General features: G+C 38.5%; 2 protein-coding genes across 2 annotated transcripts in view; one reads left to right on the top strand and one right to left on the bottom strand.

The window, feature by feature from the left end:
* Positions 1-3,718, top strand: part of SQLE (squalene epoxidase) — a 28,960-nt gene extending 25,242 nt beyond the window's left edge. Inside the window, exons 10-11 of the mRNA XM_017885937.1 lie at positions 2,212-2,299; positions 3,185-3,718. Coding sequence (XP_017741426.1) covers positions 2,212-2,299; positions 3,185-3,377 — 281 coding nt within the window. The 3' untranslated portion in view covers positions 3,378-3,718. The remainder of the gene's footprint in view (positions 1-2,211; positions 2,300-3,184) is intronic.
* A 1,946-nt stretch (positions 3,719-5,664) lies between these two features.
* WASHC5 (WASH complex subunit 5) overlaps positions 5,665-13,004 on the bottom strand; it is a 66,460-nt gene continuing 59,120 nt past the window's right edge. Inside the window, exons 27-29 of the mRNA XM_017885933.1 lie at positions 11,421-11,574; positions 9,997-10,084; positions 5,665-6,074 (exon numbers count right to left, since the gene is read on the bottom strand). Of these exons, the coding sequence (XP_017741422.1) occupies positions 6,018-6,074; positions 9,997-10,084; positions 11,421-11,574 (299 nt within the window). The 3' untranslated portion in view covers positions 5,665-6,017. The remainder of the gene's footprint in view (positions 6,075-9,996; positions 10,085-11,420; positions 11,575-13,004) is intronic.

Genomic DNA, 13,004 nt, shown 5'->3' with positions numbered 1-13,004 from the left:
TTTGTAAATGATAAACATAAGGCAATATTACTTGCAGATAGTCCTTAGAAGGATAAATGTCAGTTTGAGGGGATTATAAACATCAGTTTGTGCTTTTTATCCTTACCATATAATAAATGAGCTATTTCTTTTTTAGGCCAAAAAATCATTTTACTGGGAAAGAAAAGCATCTCATTCCTTTGTCGTGAATATTCTCGCTCAAGCTCTTTATGAATTATTTTCTGCCACAGATGGTAAGTGTAGCACGTTTTAGTGAGTATTTCTCAATTGCAGATTTTTAGCATAGGAAAGGAATAAAAAAGTTAGTGATTTGTCCAGAAATAAAAATATTACCTGAGTTTGCTAACTCCCAAGTTGGTAGTTTTTTAAAAAATTCCATTTTGAGCAACAGTTTTAGTTTTAGTTTGGAAGGGAAACTTTAGTTTTAGTTTGGAAGGCAGTGGAATTTCCTTAGACAACATTAATAGTAATGCCTCAGTAACATATTCATTATTTTGATTTCCTTTGGTGCAGACTAGATCATTCATGTCCCCCCACACACAAGATTGTGATGGAAGGTGTTTTTGGCCATGTATTAAAAGGCAATAGTCTTTTTCTTCCTAACACTAGTTTCAATTTCTTTTTAACGTAGTATTTTATAAAATGAATATGAGCTGTTAATCTTGTCCCTGTTAAAAAGCACAAGTAACAATGCGTTCACTCTTATTTGGACTATTTCGGTGTTTTTGTTTCTGTTTCCATATTATAGAGAGGTCATGGTCAATGTATATATTATAGAAAACACAACTTAGCAGAAGCAGTGTTAGAAATGGAGGAAAAGAGGCCAGGCGAGATGATTCATGCCTGTAATCCCAGCACTTTAGGAGGCCAAGGCAGGAGGATCGCTTAAAGCCAGGAGTTTCACACCAACCTGGACAATAAAGCAAGACCCCATCTCTACAAAAAAAATTAAAAGATTAGCAAGCCATGGTGGCGCGTGCCTGTAGTCCCAGCTATTTGGGAGGCAGGGTGGGAGGATCACTTAGGGCCAGGAGTTTGAGGCTACAGTGAGCTATATACAGTGAGCTAAATACAATAGTAGGTTAATGAAACTAGGCTTTACAGTTTTCAAGAATACATATTGACTCAAATGCCATTACTCTAGTATATCTGCAACATAGCTCTTTGTATAGATCATACAAGGCCCTAGTGGTAAGTGCTGTGGTTATAATTACAAAAGATGACATAGTAAAAATGCTTTCTGTGGCCTCTATAACCATTAACTCTTCCTAAGGAAAAAAAAACAACAACCAAAAAAACTCCCACAAAACCACCAGTCTCACTGGTTGTGATTTTTCCAAACAGATTTCTCTTGCTAAATTGGCACAAAAGTTAAAATGGCTGGTTGGGCAAATGAAAGTAACTTAAGTTCAGAGTTTTGGGCAAATAAAAAGAAAAGAACTAAGTTTAGAGTTTTGGGCAAATAAAAAGAACTAAATTTAGAGTTTTTCTGAGCTCTTCTTTCTAAGTTTTTCTGACTTCTTGAGTTCTTACATTATGAATTTGAATCTACCAACAAAACATTTTTTAAAAGTTACAAGATTGGAGGAGGAAAGACCTTTATTGGAGCAAAAGTTTACCTGTTGCATCCTTTACTTTTTAAAAATCTGTTGTAAAGAAAAATCTAGGCATACCTGAACAGAACATTGATTCTAAATGGTTAAAAAGGTTATCAATTGATTATATGATATGGTGAGGGTTTTATGAGTTACTTTGAAAGGTATTAAAAACTTTATAGATATAAGGAATTACTATTTATCACTACTCACAGCTCTTCTTTTCACTTGATAATTTACTGCTTAGAGATACTGGTTGGGCATCTTAAAGAGACTGGGAATCTGGTTTCTAGAATTGTGTTAAAAAGAGCTTCCAAAGTATTTTGCGTCACTTAATGAATTAACAGCAAAATCAAGGAAGTACCTTTTAAACAACTCTTCCAAGACCTAAATATTAGTAATTATTTACTAACAGAAAGAAGTTTATTCATATTTATATTACTTTCCATAATGCTGATTATGGAATTTAAAAGAAATCCTGGTAGTTGAAATTCTAGGACTAGATATTTAAAAATTATCTGCAAGATGTAGCGTTTGTTCTCATTTTTTTTGACACATCATTAGGATCCTACAGAAGTGTGTACACATATTGATTATTTTTACAATTTTATTTTAGATTCCCTGCATCAACTAAGAAAAGCCTGTTTCCTTTATTTCAAACTTGGTGGTGAATGTGTTGCGGGTCCTGTTGGGCTGCTTTCTGTGTAAGTTATGATGGCACAGAGGATACAAATCTGCCAGATTTTCTTAGGACTGTTCAGTTGATGAATTACTGCAAATCTTTCTTCCTTACACATTTTGATATTTTATTATCTATTAGTATCCGAATGAGAAGGTGGCCCAAAGAAATGAAGAGAGGCAATATTTAGTGCTGTTTTCTTTCTGGGAACAGCAGTTAAAGGTGGTGGTAGAGGAAGCTGTAACCCTTGATTAAAATAGAAGCTTGTTTTTTGCCTATGGATTTATCCATATGTTCTGGTCTCTGGGAACCAGGAATAATTGAGAAATTTTAATTGAGAAATTAGTTTCATTGAAGTACAGGGACTTATACAACCCCGTATTAGTTTTGAACATACAGACATATGTGGAGCTATTCCTGGAAAGTCTACAAAGTGAAATCTTTCGAGTTATTTCTCATCTGCAAAGTGATCCTTTGAGTCAATTCTCATTAGTCTATAATCTGAATGTTAATACTGATATTTTAAAAGCCCTACATCCCAACAGACCAAGCCATCTAGGTATTTCAGCATGGTATCTCAGGATGAGTAAACAAAACAGCCAAAAATATATGACTTACGTAAACTAGAGTTACAGGAGTTACTAGCTTCTTTGAAAGGGATATAGTCTAAGTATTTTTTCTTATATATTTTTTTAAAAAAGGGCAGGGGAGTTTGCTCCTGCCATCAAACTTAACATGCAGACATGTTTGTGAAGTCCTCTAAAATGTAGAATGTTTGATACAGAATTATGGTGCTTGGGTGAAAAAATGTAGGATGTTTGTTGAGCTTTATAGATTATATGTAATTGGAATCTTTGGAGTAAATTTTAGTTTCTGAGTCTTACCAATATGTATTTTTTTTCTATTACAGATTGTCTCCTAACCCTCTAGTTTTAATTGGACATTTCTTTGCTGTTGCAGTCTATGCCATATATTTTTGCTTTAAGTCGGAACCTTGGATTACAAAACCTCGAGCTCTTCTCAGTAGTGGTGCTGTTTTGTACAAAGCATGTTCTGTAATATTTCCTCTAATTTACTCAGAAATGAAGTATATGGTTCATTAAGCTTAAAGGGGAACGATCTGTGAATGAATATTTGGAACTTACCAAGTCCTAAGAGACTTCTCGAAGAGGATGTGTATAGCATAGTACCATACCACTTCTAAAGTGGAAACTCTTGGACCCAGATTTGGATTAATTTGTTTTTGAAGTTTTTTGTATATAAATATGTAAATACATGCTTTAATTTGCAAAATGAAGGGTAAAACAAGTTAGATATTTAAAAGAAATGATTGTTTACCATAAATTAGTGCTAATACTGAGGAGAACTACAGTTTTCTTTTCTTTTGAATTTAGTATTTGAGATGAGTTGTTGGGACATGAAAATAAAATGAAGAATGAACTTTCGTGTCTTTTTGTTTCTTGTTGTGGGCTCATTTACATAGCTTCATGATAATGAAAAAAGAAAAAAAAACAAAGTGGGTGAAAAGTGCAGAGCGGAAACCTGTCTATTAAACAACTGGTGCGAAGTGCCTTAATGTCTTCACCTTGAACTTTCCTCATCTCTCTAGTGAAGCAGATTTCATAAGGTTATTTTCTTTAAAAAAAATTCCTTATTTATATTATTTTGGGGCTGTGACTCAGATTTGAACTGAAAGGTTCTTTGCTGAGTTCTCTAAAAATAGCAGATTCTGACAGGAAGGACAATCAAGGGCTTTATAAGTTCCACTGTATAACATTTATAAACCAGGCCAGAATGACATCAAGAAACAGTGAGTGAACAAATAAGCACTTGTAACACCCAGTATAATACCTTAAAATCCATTAGAATTGACTGGGTTTATCTACAGTAAATTTGAAGAGCCTATGGACGTTCAAAGGGTCTCATAAAAGTTCAGTAAATCTCCAAATATCATGAACGTAAATTGTTACTTCTGAAAGAGCAGTAAAATATAACCTGGCAAATTAAGTTACTACGTGAGATTCTAACAGGGCTAAAATAACTTATAAAGCTTTTACAATAAAAATTTCAATTTTTAAGTTCTTTCAGTTGAGAAAAATACTGGCCAAATCACTAGCAAGCCTTGTTTTAGCAGAGTGTATGGTGGACCCATTTGCGTGGCACAGGATTCCCATCTAACTGACCCTAAACTTCTATTTTCTGGTTAAAAACTCACTTTCCCAGATCTGGCCTTTTTAGCAGTTAGCTTTCTTTTCAGAGAACTAAAGATCTCACTTCATGTGGTTATTGTTAACAAGATTACAAATGAAAAAGAACAAGGTATCTTTGAGACATAGATGTTCCCACACGCAATCTTTGCAGGCGGTGAGACTTCCAAGCTCCCTACATACCAAGCAACAGTTCACTTAAAATTCTGCGCTGGCCTTGATGCCCTCATGGCCAGGATTCGAGGCTACCCTTGCTCTCCATTGAGACTCCTTGAAAATCCTTTCTACTATGATAGTGAAATAATCTAAGTCTATCAAGTCTTCCCTTCAATATCAGAATTTGAGGCCTTCAGACAAAAGAAATAACATTGTAAAATGAGAAAACTGAAGGAACCTGAGAAATCCTTTAGTCCTAATTTTACAGATGATGCCAATGGGCTGGCTTGGGACAAGGTGTAGATTGTGGCAGAACCAGGACTCAAACTTTGCCTCCTGACTACAAATCAATGCATCTTCCCCCACCACTAGCAAAATGACTGTCAAACAGATTTTGGCTTTTGGGTTTGGTTTGGTTTGGTTTGGTTTGTTCCTTCCTTTCCAGAGGAGGACATAAACATAGATTCAGGGTGGAAACATCGTTCTTGCTCTCATCCAAGTTGTTGATGTTCAAGTTGCCACAGTAGGATGGCAGTGATATGGTGTGGCTCTGTGTCCCCACCCATATTCCTTCATATCAGTGTGAGAACAGACTAACAGGCAGCTTCCTTTTCAGGGTAATTTTCATGCAGAAATGATTTAGGATTTCGAGGGAGTTAAGCTTATGGCAAGGCTATTACCAAAAAGGACTGCGGATAATGACATAGTTATGGGGACTTGGGGCAGGACTCAGGTTGCTGAGGAAGATACTGGAAGGAGCAGCTTTGTTAGTCCTACAGAAGGAATGCTGTGGACCCCCAGGGCATCTGGGATTGGAAGAGGATGGTGAGACACCAGGAAACCTCCATGGTACATGACACACATTGTGTGGCCACTCCATTTGCTACTCGTCTGGCTATCACCATGTGCCTGCTAGCTTGTTGGGGGTGAGCTAATATATCGAGCAGAGTCATCTCTTACCTTCCAAACAGGGATTTTTACAGGGTGAATATACAATTTTTGAATCATAAGGAGAGACGACTTTGGGTACTGGTAATACTATTTTACTGAAAATCTGGAGTTGCACAAATAGTTCTTTAGAACATAAAACTAAATGGATTTATACATAACAGTTACATTCGGCATTTATGAGAGGCAGTACAAAAATGTGTTCTGCTTTTACATGATATAAATTGCATGTAATACCATGATTTAAACACTATCAGTTATATTAACTAATGCCACGAGATATCTTACTCAGAACGTCTGAAGTTTCCCATAATGGAGAGCAAAAAATGCAGTTATATGAACAACTGAGTTTCTTTTCATTTTCAAATTCATTTTAGTGATGATGGGAAGATCTAAGGACAATCCTTCCATTGAAGAAGTAGGAAAAAACATTTACAGCACTGTTCTGAACTCATCAAAAATGAAATTAGGCACATGTGCTTCAGCAACCTGAAAAATTAAAGAATTAAGTTATTCATGGTGTTATAGTTGAACAACTTCAAAATTTTCATGCAAAAAAGAAAAGGTATCCTTGGAGCAAGGTCAATAATGGAAGAGGAGACTCCCATGGGCGGACAACTCCTTGAAACAGCCCCTTTCTGTTTCTGGTGCCCTCTGGACGATAGTCTCATTTCTTGGCACTGCTAACATTTGAGGGGATACGGTAGAGCTCTCCCGCCTCCAAACGTGAGCTCGTTGGCTCTTAAAGGCACCTGGATCTGCGAGGAATGTTCATGCCTCTGGGAAGTACTGACAAGTACTCAGGTCACCTAACACACTTTATTAACTGATGACCAACAAAGGAAAAACAGGATGGCTGGCAAGTGACGGGAATGGAGAGGTAGGGGAGGGCAGGAATGAGAATGAGAACCCAAGGCCAGAAGGGGAAGAGCAGGAAGACCCTCAGAGGCATACATTCCTGAACTGTTCTTAGGCAAAGCCCTGAGAAGACTGAATTGGGCTGAGTTGGGTAGAATGTAGAGGTAGGTGATCTCCAAGTGCTGGAGATGAGTATTTTTTAGAAGCAGTGTTTAATTTTTTTTCTGATCAAAAAGGTATCGCCTGCTAATGAGAGGAAATTTTGCAAATGCAGAAGACTATAAAAATTAATTTTACAGGGGGTGGGGGGCAAGGGGAGGGACAGCATTAGTATAAATACCTAATATATGCGGGGCTTAAAACCTAGGCTGGGTGTGGTGGCTCATGCCTGTAATCCTGGCACTTTGGGAGGCTGAGGTAGGCAGATCACGAGGTCAGGAGTTCAAGACCAGCCTGACCAACATAGAGAAACCCCATCTCTAGTGAAAATTTTAAAAAAAGCCGGGCATGGTGGCACATGCCTATAATCTCAGCTACTCAGGAGGCTGAGGCAGAAGAATTGCTTGAACCAGGGAGGTGGAGGTTGCAGTGAGACGAGATCTCGCCACTGCACTCCAGCCTGGGTGACAGATGGCACATGTATAATACCTATGTAACAAACCTGCACCTTCCACATGTGTAGCCCAGAGTTTAAAATTTAAAACATTTAAAAATCTTAATCTCTTAGAGAAAATAAAAACTGGTAACTTTTGTATTGAATTCCTCCAGTTTACTTACACACACACATATACACACTCAAAATTAGGATCATATAGTATTGTGTCCTTCTTTACCTCTGCTAAATCTTATATTATGAACATCCTTGTGCACATATCTTGGTGAACTTTTGCACATATATCCAGCAGGTAAAATTCCTAGCAGCGGAATTGCTGGGATCATGGTAAGTATATTACAAATGTTTTTAAAAATAGATAAAGCTAAATTGCCCTCCTCAAAGGCTGTCATTTTACATTCCAATTAACAGCACTGAGGAGTCCCATTTCTCCAAATGCTTCCAAATAATGGGGGCCCAACGTTTCACTTTTCACCAACCTGATAAGTGGAAATAGTAATTTTCCTTTTCTTTGGATTTTTGTCCCTTGAATGCAAAGGTCTGTCATTTCTATTTCTTTTCTTGAAAACTGCCTATTAATATCCTTTGCCCTTCCCCTGCTTTTTTTCTATTGGCGTGGACATCTTTTTCTTACTGAACTTGAAGATTTGAAGAGCACACTATAAATCAAGGAAACTAGTCCTTTGTTAGTATTTCCTCTTTTGTTTTTTAATTAAGAGACACTGACACAGAATTGTTTAATTACATTCAGCATTTATAAAAAATCAGATCTCTAAATCTTTTTCTTAAGTTTCTTCTTGTGGTTTTATACTTAGGAAGTTCTGAGAGCTGATACATATTTGCCTAAAATTTCGGCTAATTTATTTGTTTCATATTTCACACTAACTCTTTATCTGTAATTAATTTTGATAACACAGAAGATGTCAAGGGGATGAAGCTGCTCTTTTTTAACTGTGTGAACTTACATCTATGGACTAATATTCCCTTTCTCCCTTAATGTGAGATGCTACTTTTCCTCAAGTACCATTGTATGCACAGGGTTTCTTTCTACGCTACATATTCTTGTTCATTGTTCCTTCTATTGAGCTGCATACCAGTACCATCCTATTTTGGTTTCTATAGTTTTATAATGTCTTAATAGTTGATATAATGTTTTAATATCTTTTTTTTAAAAAGTACTTGCTTAAGTTCTATGACATTTTAAAAGCATATTTTTTGAAGTTAAAAAAGTACCTGAAATCTCAATTGTAACTGCAGTAAACCTAGAAACTAGAAAGAACTGCTATCTCTGTAATATTCGAGGACCCTCATTCAGAAATATGGACTTTCAAATTTTATATTTGAAAGTTTTATAGTTTTTTAATAAAGTGCTCTTTCATATTTCTTGTAGAGGTTATTCTTAGCTATATTATTTCCTTGTTATTTCTGCGAATAGGTCCTTTTTCACACTGTATTTTTTAATTGATTAGTGTATTTATTTCATACATTTATTCTGTAGCCAGCTTGTTTTCTGATCTCTGTATTATTTTAACAGGTTTTCACATGATTCTATTGGGTATTCAAGGAAGACAGTTATCCAGCAATCCCACTACTGGGTAACTACCCAGAGGAAAAGAATTCATTATTCCAAAAAGATACTTGCACATGCATGTTTACAGCAGTACAATTTACAATTGCAAAATCGTAGAACCAACCCAAATGCCCATCAATCAATGAGTGGATAAAGAAAATTGTGTTATATACATACGATGGAATACTACGCAGCCATAAAATGAATTAACAGCATTTGCAGTGACCTGGATGAGACTGGAGATTATTCTTATAAGTGAAGTAACTCAGGAATGGAAAACCAAACATCGTATGTTCTCACTGATATGTGGGAGCTAAGCTATGAGGATGCAAAGGCATAAGAATGATACAATGGACTTTGGGGATTTGGGGGCAAGAATGGGAGGGGGGTGAGGGATAAAAGACTACAAACATACAGCAGTGTATACTGCTCAGGTGATGGGTGCATCAAAATCTCACAAATCACCACTAAAGAACCTACTCATGTAACCAAATACCACCTGTATCCCAATAACATGGAAAAATAAAAAAGGAAGACAATTAATCTCAAATAATACAGAGTTTGTCTTCTTTCCAATATGCATTTTATTTTCATTTCATTTCTTATTGTCTTGCACCTGTATAACAAAAGTAGTTGCAAGAGTCTGTATAGCTGTCATGACACTGTGACAGTCCTGGCTTTAATGGAAATGCCACTAACATGTCACTATTACGTACTGACATTGCTAGTTAATTTTAAAAGTTCATCTTTGGCTTGTGTTATAAGAAAGTATATTTGAATACTAACCTACTAATTTTAAAATCAAAGGATTTTAGTATCTATTGAAAGTCTTTTATTTTTCAATATCGAGCTGTCCACTTTGAGCTAAAACTTAACAAAGTGGAATTACTAGTGAGAAAGGGAGAGGAAAGAATGTCTTAGTAGGTAAAAAGTAGTCTGTCATTTTTGGAAACAGTGCTCATATCTACATTTAGTTGTGGCATGCACTTAACTGTACTTGCTGTGGGAACCAGGTCAGTGGAGACAGAAAGAACAAACCACCATGATTATTTCTTTCCTCTGGCCACTTAAGGAATTCTCTCCTGGCTTGCCCATTTCACTTAACTCCTGAACCAGGTGAGTTGCTGACAGGAGTACATGGTGGAGAGGAAGAAGAGGCGGGAGGGGCATTGTGTTAAACTCTGCAAGGCACTTCCCACGGTGGAAAAGGCAGGGACATTTCAGAGCTGGTGGCAGAGCAGTGGAGAGGCGCAGAGGCATCTGCTGTGAATGACCTACTGGACCTCACTCCCGATGAGTCCAGGGCCACTATTATTAGCATCTTTTTACAACTAGGTCATTAATGTTGTTCTTTACTATCTATCACTTACCCTCCTGGGTAGCTTTGTGTACCGAACATAATCCTCCAGGAACAGAAGGGCTCCCACAACATCTGCAGGAATTTCAGGTATCTTCTGGCTATAATAGAGAACAGTTTAGATCAATTAACTGCTTTGCACATCATAAGTCCTTGGTCAGAATCCTGAAAGACTAAATTACCAACAGATTGCCTAATGAAGTCAAAGATGAACAAAAACATTGAGCATGCTCTTGATTCCTGTCAAGTTGTTATCTTGCTCACATGTTTTCAGGGGCCTACCCTATAGGGAAAATGTGAGCTTCTCTATATGGTTTCCATGGGCATCTACAACACGATCCCTGCTATCTCTTTAGACTCATCTCCCTCTGTTGACATGATTCAACACCTAGCAGGTCCCATACTTTTTTAGGAGTCAGTAGTATTTCGTGTGCACTTAGAAGATTGCTTTGGTTCGCTTTATTTTTTCTGAGATGGAGTCTCACTCTGTCACCCAGGCTGGAGTGCAATGGTGCGATCTTGGCTCACTGCAACCTCCAAGGCCTCCGGGGTTCAAGCGATTCTCCTGCCTCAGCCTCCTGAGTAGGTGAATCATACAGGTGGCCACCACCATGCCTGGCTAATTTTTGTGTTTTCTTTTTTAGTAGAGATGGGGTTTCACCAGGTTGGCCAGGCTGGTCTTGAACTCCTGACCTCAAGTAATCTGCCCGCCTCGGCCTCCCAAAGTGCTGGGATTACAGGCTTGAGCCACACCGTGCCCAGCTGCTTTTGTCTTTTACATTATAGTGGCAAGAATGACCAAGCAGACATGACAGCAAAGGTTATTTAGCCAGGCTGACCCTTTAGGATAGCAGAGAAGGAGGCACAGGACCCAGCATCTCATGGAAATAACTTTTTTTCTTTATCCCAGAAAACCCACATTTAGGGGCAGGGGAAAAGAATTGGCAGGAATTAAAGCTTTATAAGCACCATATCAAATAGCAACTCCTGTGAAATCTGCTTCTCTACACGCAGACACTGCCCAGGCTTTGACACACTGACATGTTCTCTGACTCCCACTGAAGTGAGTGGAATCATCTCTTGGCAGTGGCCCGGCAGGAGTGCAGGGGCTCGCTGAGATCGAAGAGCTGCATCCAAGAGTGCAGAGGAACAGGGCTGCACTTTCTTCCCCATGGTAATTACTAATCACGGTCCTGAGTCACTCCTGGAAAATCACTGTGAGTAGACCTGACGGAGTTCCCCTGGCAGGGTGACTAAGGATGGGCACACCCGTCACTGCTCTAAACAAGGAGGTGTGCCCTGACTTGCTTTATAGACAAGGGTGAGCAACCATTTCCCACCTCTATTAGGGCGATAAGAAGAGGAATTTGGCAATACGAGGTTTAAGTTAGGTTTTGTGACAAGAAGTCCCATGTAGTCCTGGTTGGTCTTCTGTACCTTGTACACTGCTCCACCGTGGAGCAGATAAACTGGCCGATGAGCGCCAGGAACTGCTCAGTGTACCGGGAATGGAACTGCTTCAGCAGAGTGAGCAGTCCCAGGACAAGTGGCGGCCAATCAACTGGGTCAGTCGGTTTTCGGCAGACCATTCCTGAAAGAGGACAAGTTGCAACACCGCATGAAGTAACTGCCTTCGGCAACATTCATTAAATATTAACGCTGTGGGCCGGGCGCGGTGACTCAAGCCTGTAATCCCAGCACTTTGGGAGGCCGAGACGGGCGGATCACGAGGTCAGGAGTTCGAGACCATCCTGGCTAACACGGTGAAACCCCGTCTCTCTTAAAACTACAAAAAACTAGCCGGGCGAGGTGGCAGGCGCCTGTAGTCCCAGCTACTCGGGAGGCTGAGGCAGGAGAATGGCGTAAACCCGGGAGGCGGAGCTTGCAGTGAGCTGAGATCCGGCCACTGTACTCCAGCCTGGGCGACAGAGTGAGACTCCGTCTCAAAAAAAAAAAAAAAAAAAAATTAACGCTGTGAAGGTCAAAATGTTTGGGGCCCATATACTCTCTGGCAGATGATATTTTGGAGGGAATTCTGGGCCATAATTTGAATTAGCCACAGGATTGCTGGGATATTCCAGCGGTCTGAAGGACTCAAAACCAATAAAACAGTTACTAAATTTTGTAATTATCATTACTGGTTCTTTTGAATTACTCAATTAACATGCATTATTGTAGCAATTTTTAAAGATATAGATAAATGTAAATGAGAAAAAAAAATCACTACAACTGTCTTCTGTTAATGGCAGCATGACACACTAGATAACCCTGAACTATTATCTTAAGTGAAAAGCTGGATAAAATATTTTTAGAATATCTTTAAATAAATGTTGAGTATTACATATAAAGAATCTGCAGAAATCAAGACAGTGGAAGAAGGGCATTTATGAAGTGAATGAGTACCAAACCTGACCTTTACACTAAAGATTTTTTAAAAAATTGGAGATGGGGTCTTGCTATGTTGCTCAGGCTGGAGTGCAGTGGCTATTCACAGGTGTAATCATAGCACATTATAGCCTTGAATTCCAGGGCTCAAGCTGGGACTACAGGTGTGTACCACTGTACCTGCCTCTACACTAAAGATTTCTGCCAAAATGTGGAGACTCTGACCTCTGCCTGGATGGCTGCATGGGAAACCAGAGACGAGATTAGCGTCTTCACGAAGAAACACAGTGTTGAAAAAGAACAATGTCAGAAGGCTTAGGTTGCCTGATTTCAAGCTCTCTGTACAGTTTCAATAATCAAGACACTATGGCATAAGAACAGACAAATAGATCATTGGAACAGAATAGAGTCTAGAGACAGTCTCACCCTTACATGAGTAATTGAATAGCCACAAACATACCAAATAATAAAAAAAGATAAATCTTTCAACAAATGGGACTGAAACTGGATAGCCTTATGGGGGAACAATAAACCTTGACCCCTACCTCACACTGTACACAAAAAACAATTAGAGATGAACCACTGGCCTCAATGTAAAAGTGAAGACTACACAACTTTCAGAAAAAATATCGAAGA

The sequence above is a fragment of the Rhinopithecus bieti genome, unplaced genomic scaffold, assembly GCF_001698545.2.
Source record: "Rhinopithecus bieti isolate Rb0 unplaced genomic scaffold, ASM169854v2 scaffold_15136, whole genome shotgun sequence".
NCBI lineage: Eukaryota > Metazoa > Chordata > Mammalia > Primates > Cercopithecidae > Rhinopithecus > Rhinopithecus bieti.
Note: the sequence above shows the minus strand (reverse complement) of the source record. Positions and strands in the feature narration are given on the sequence as shown.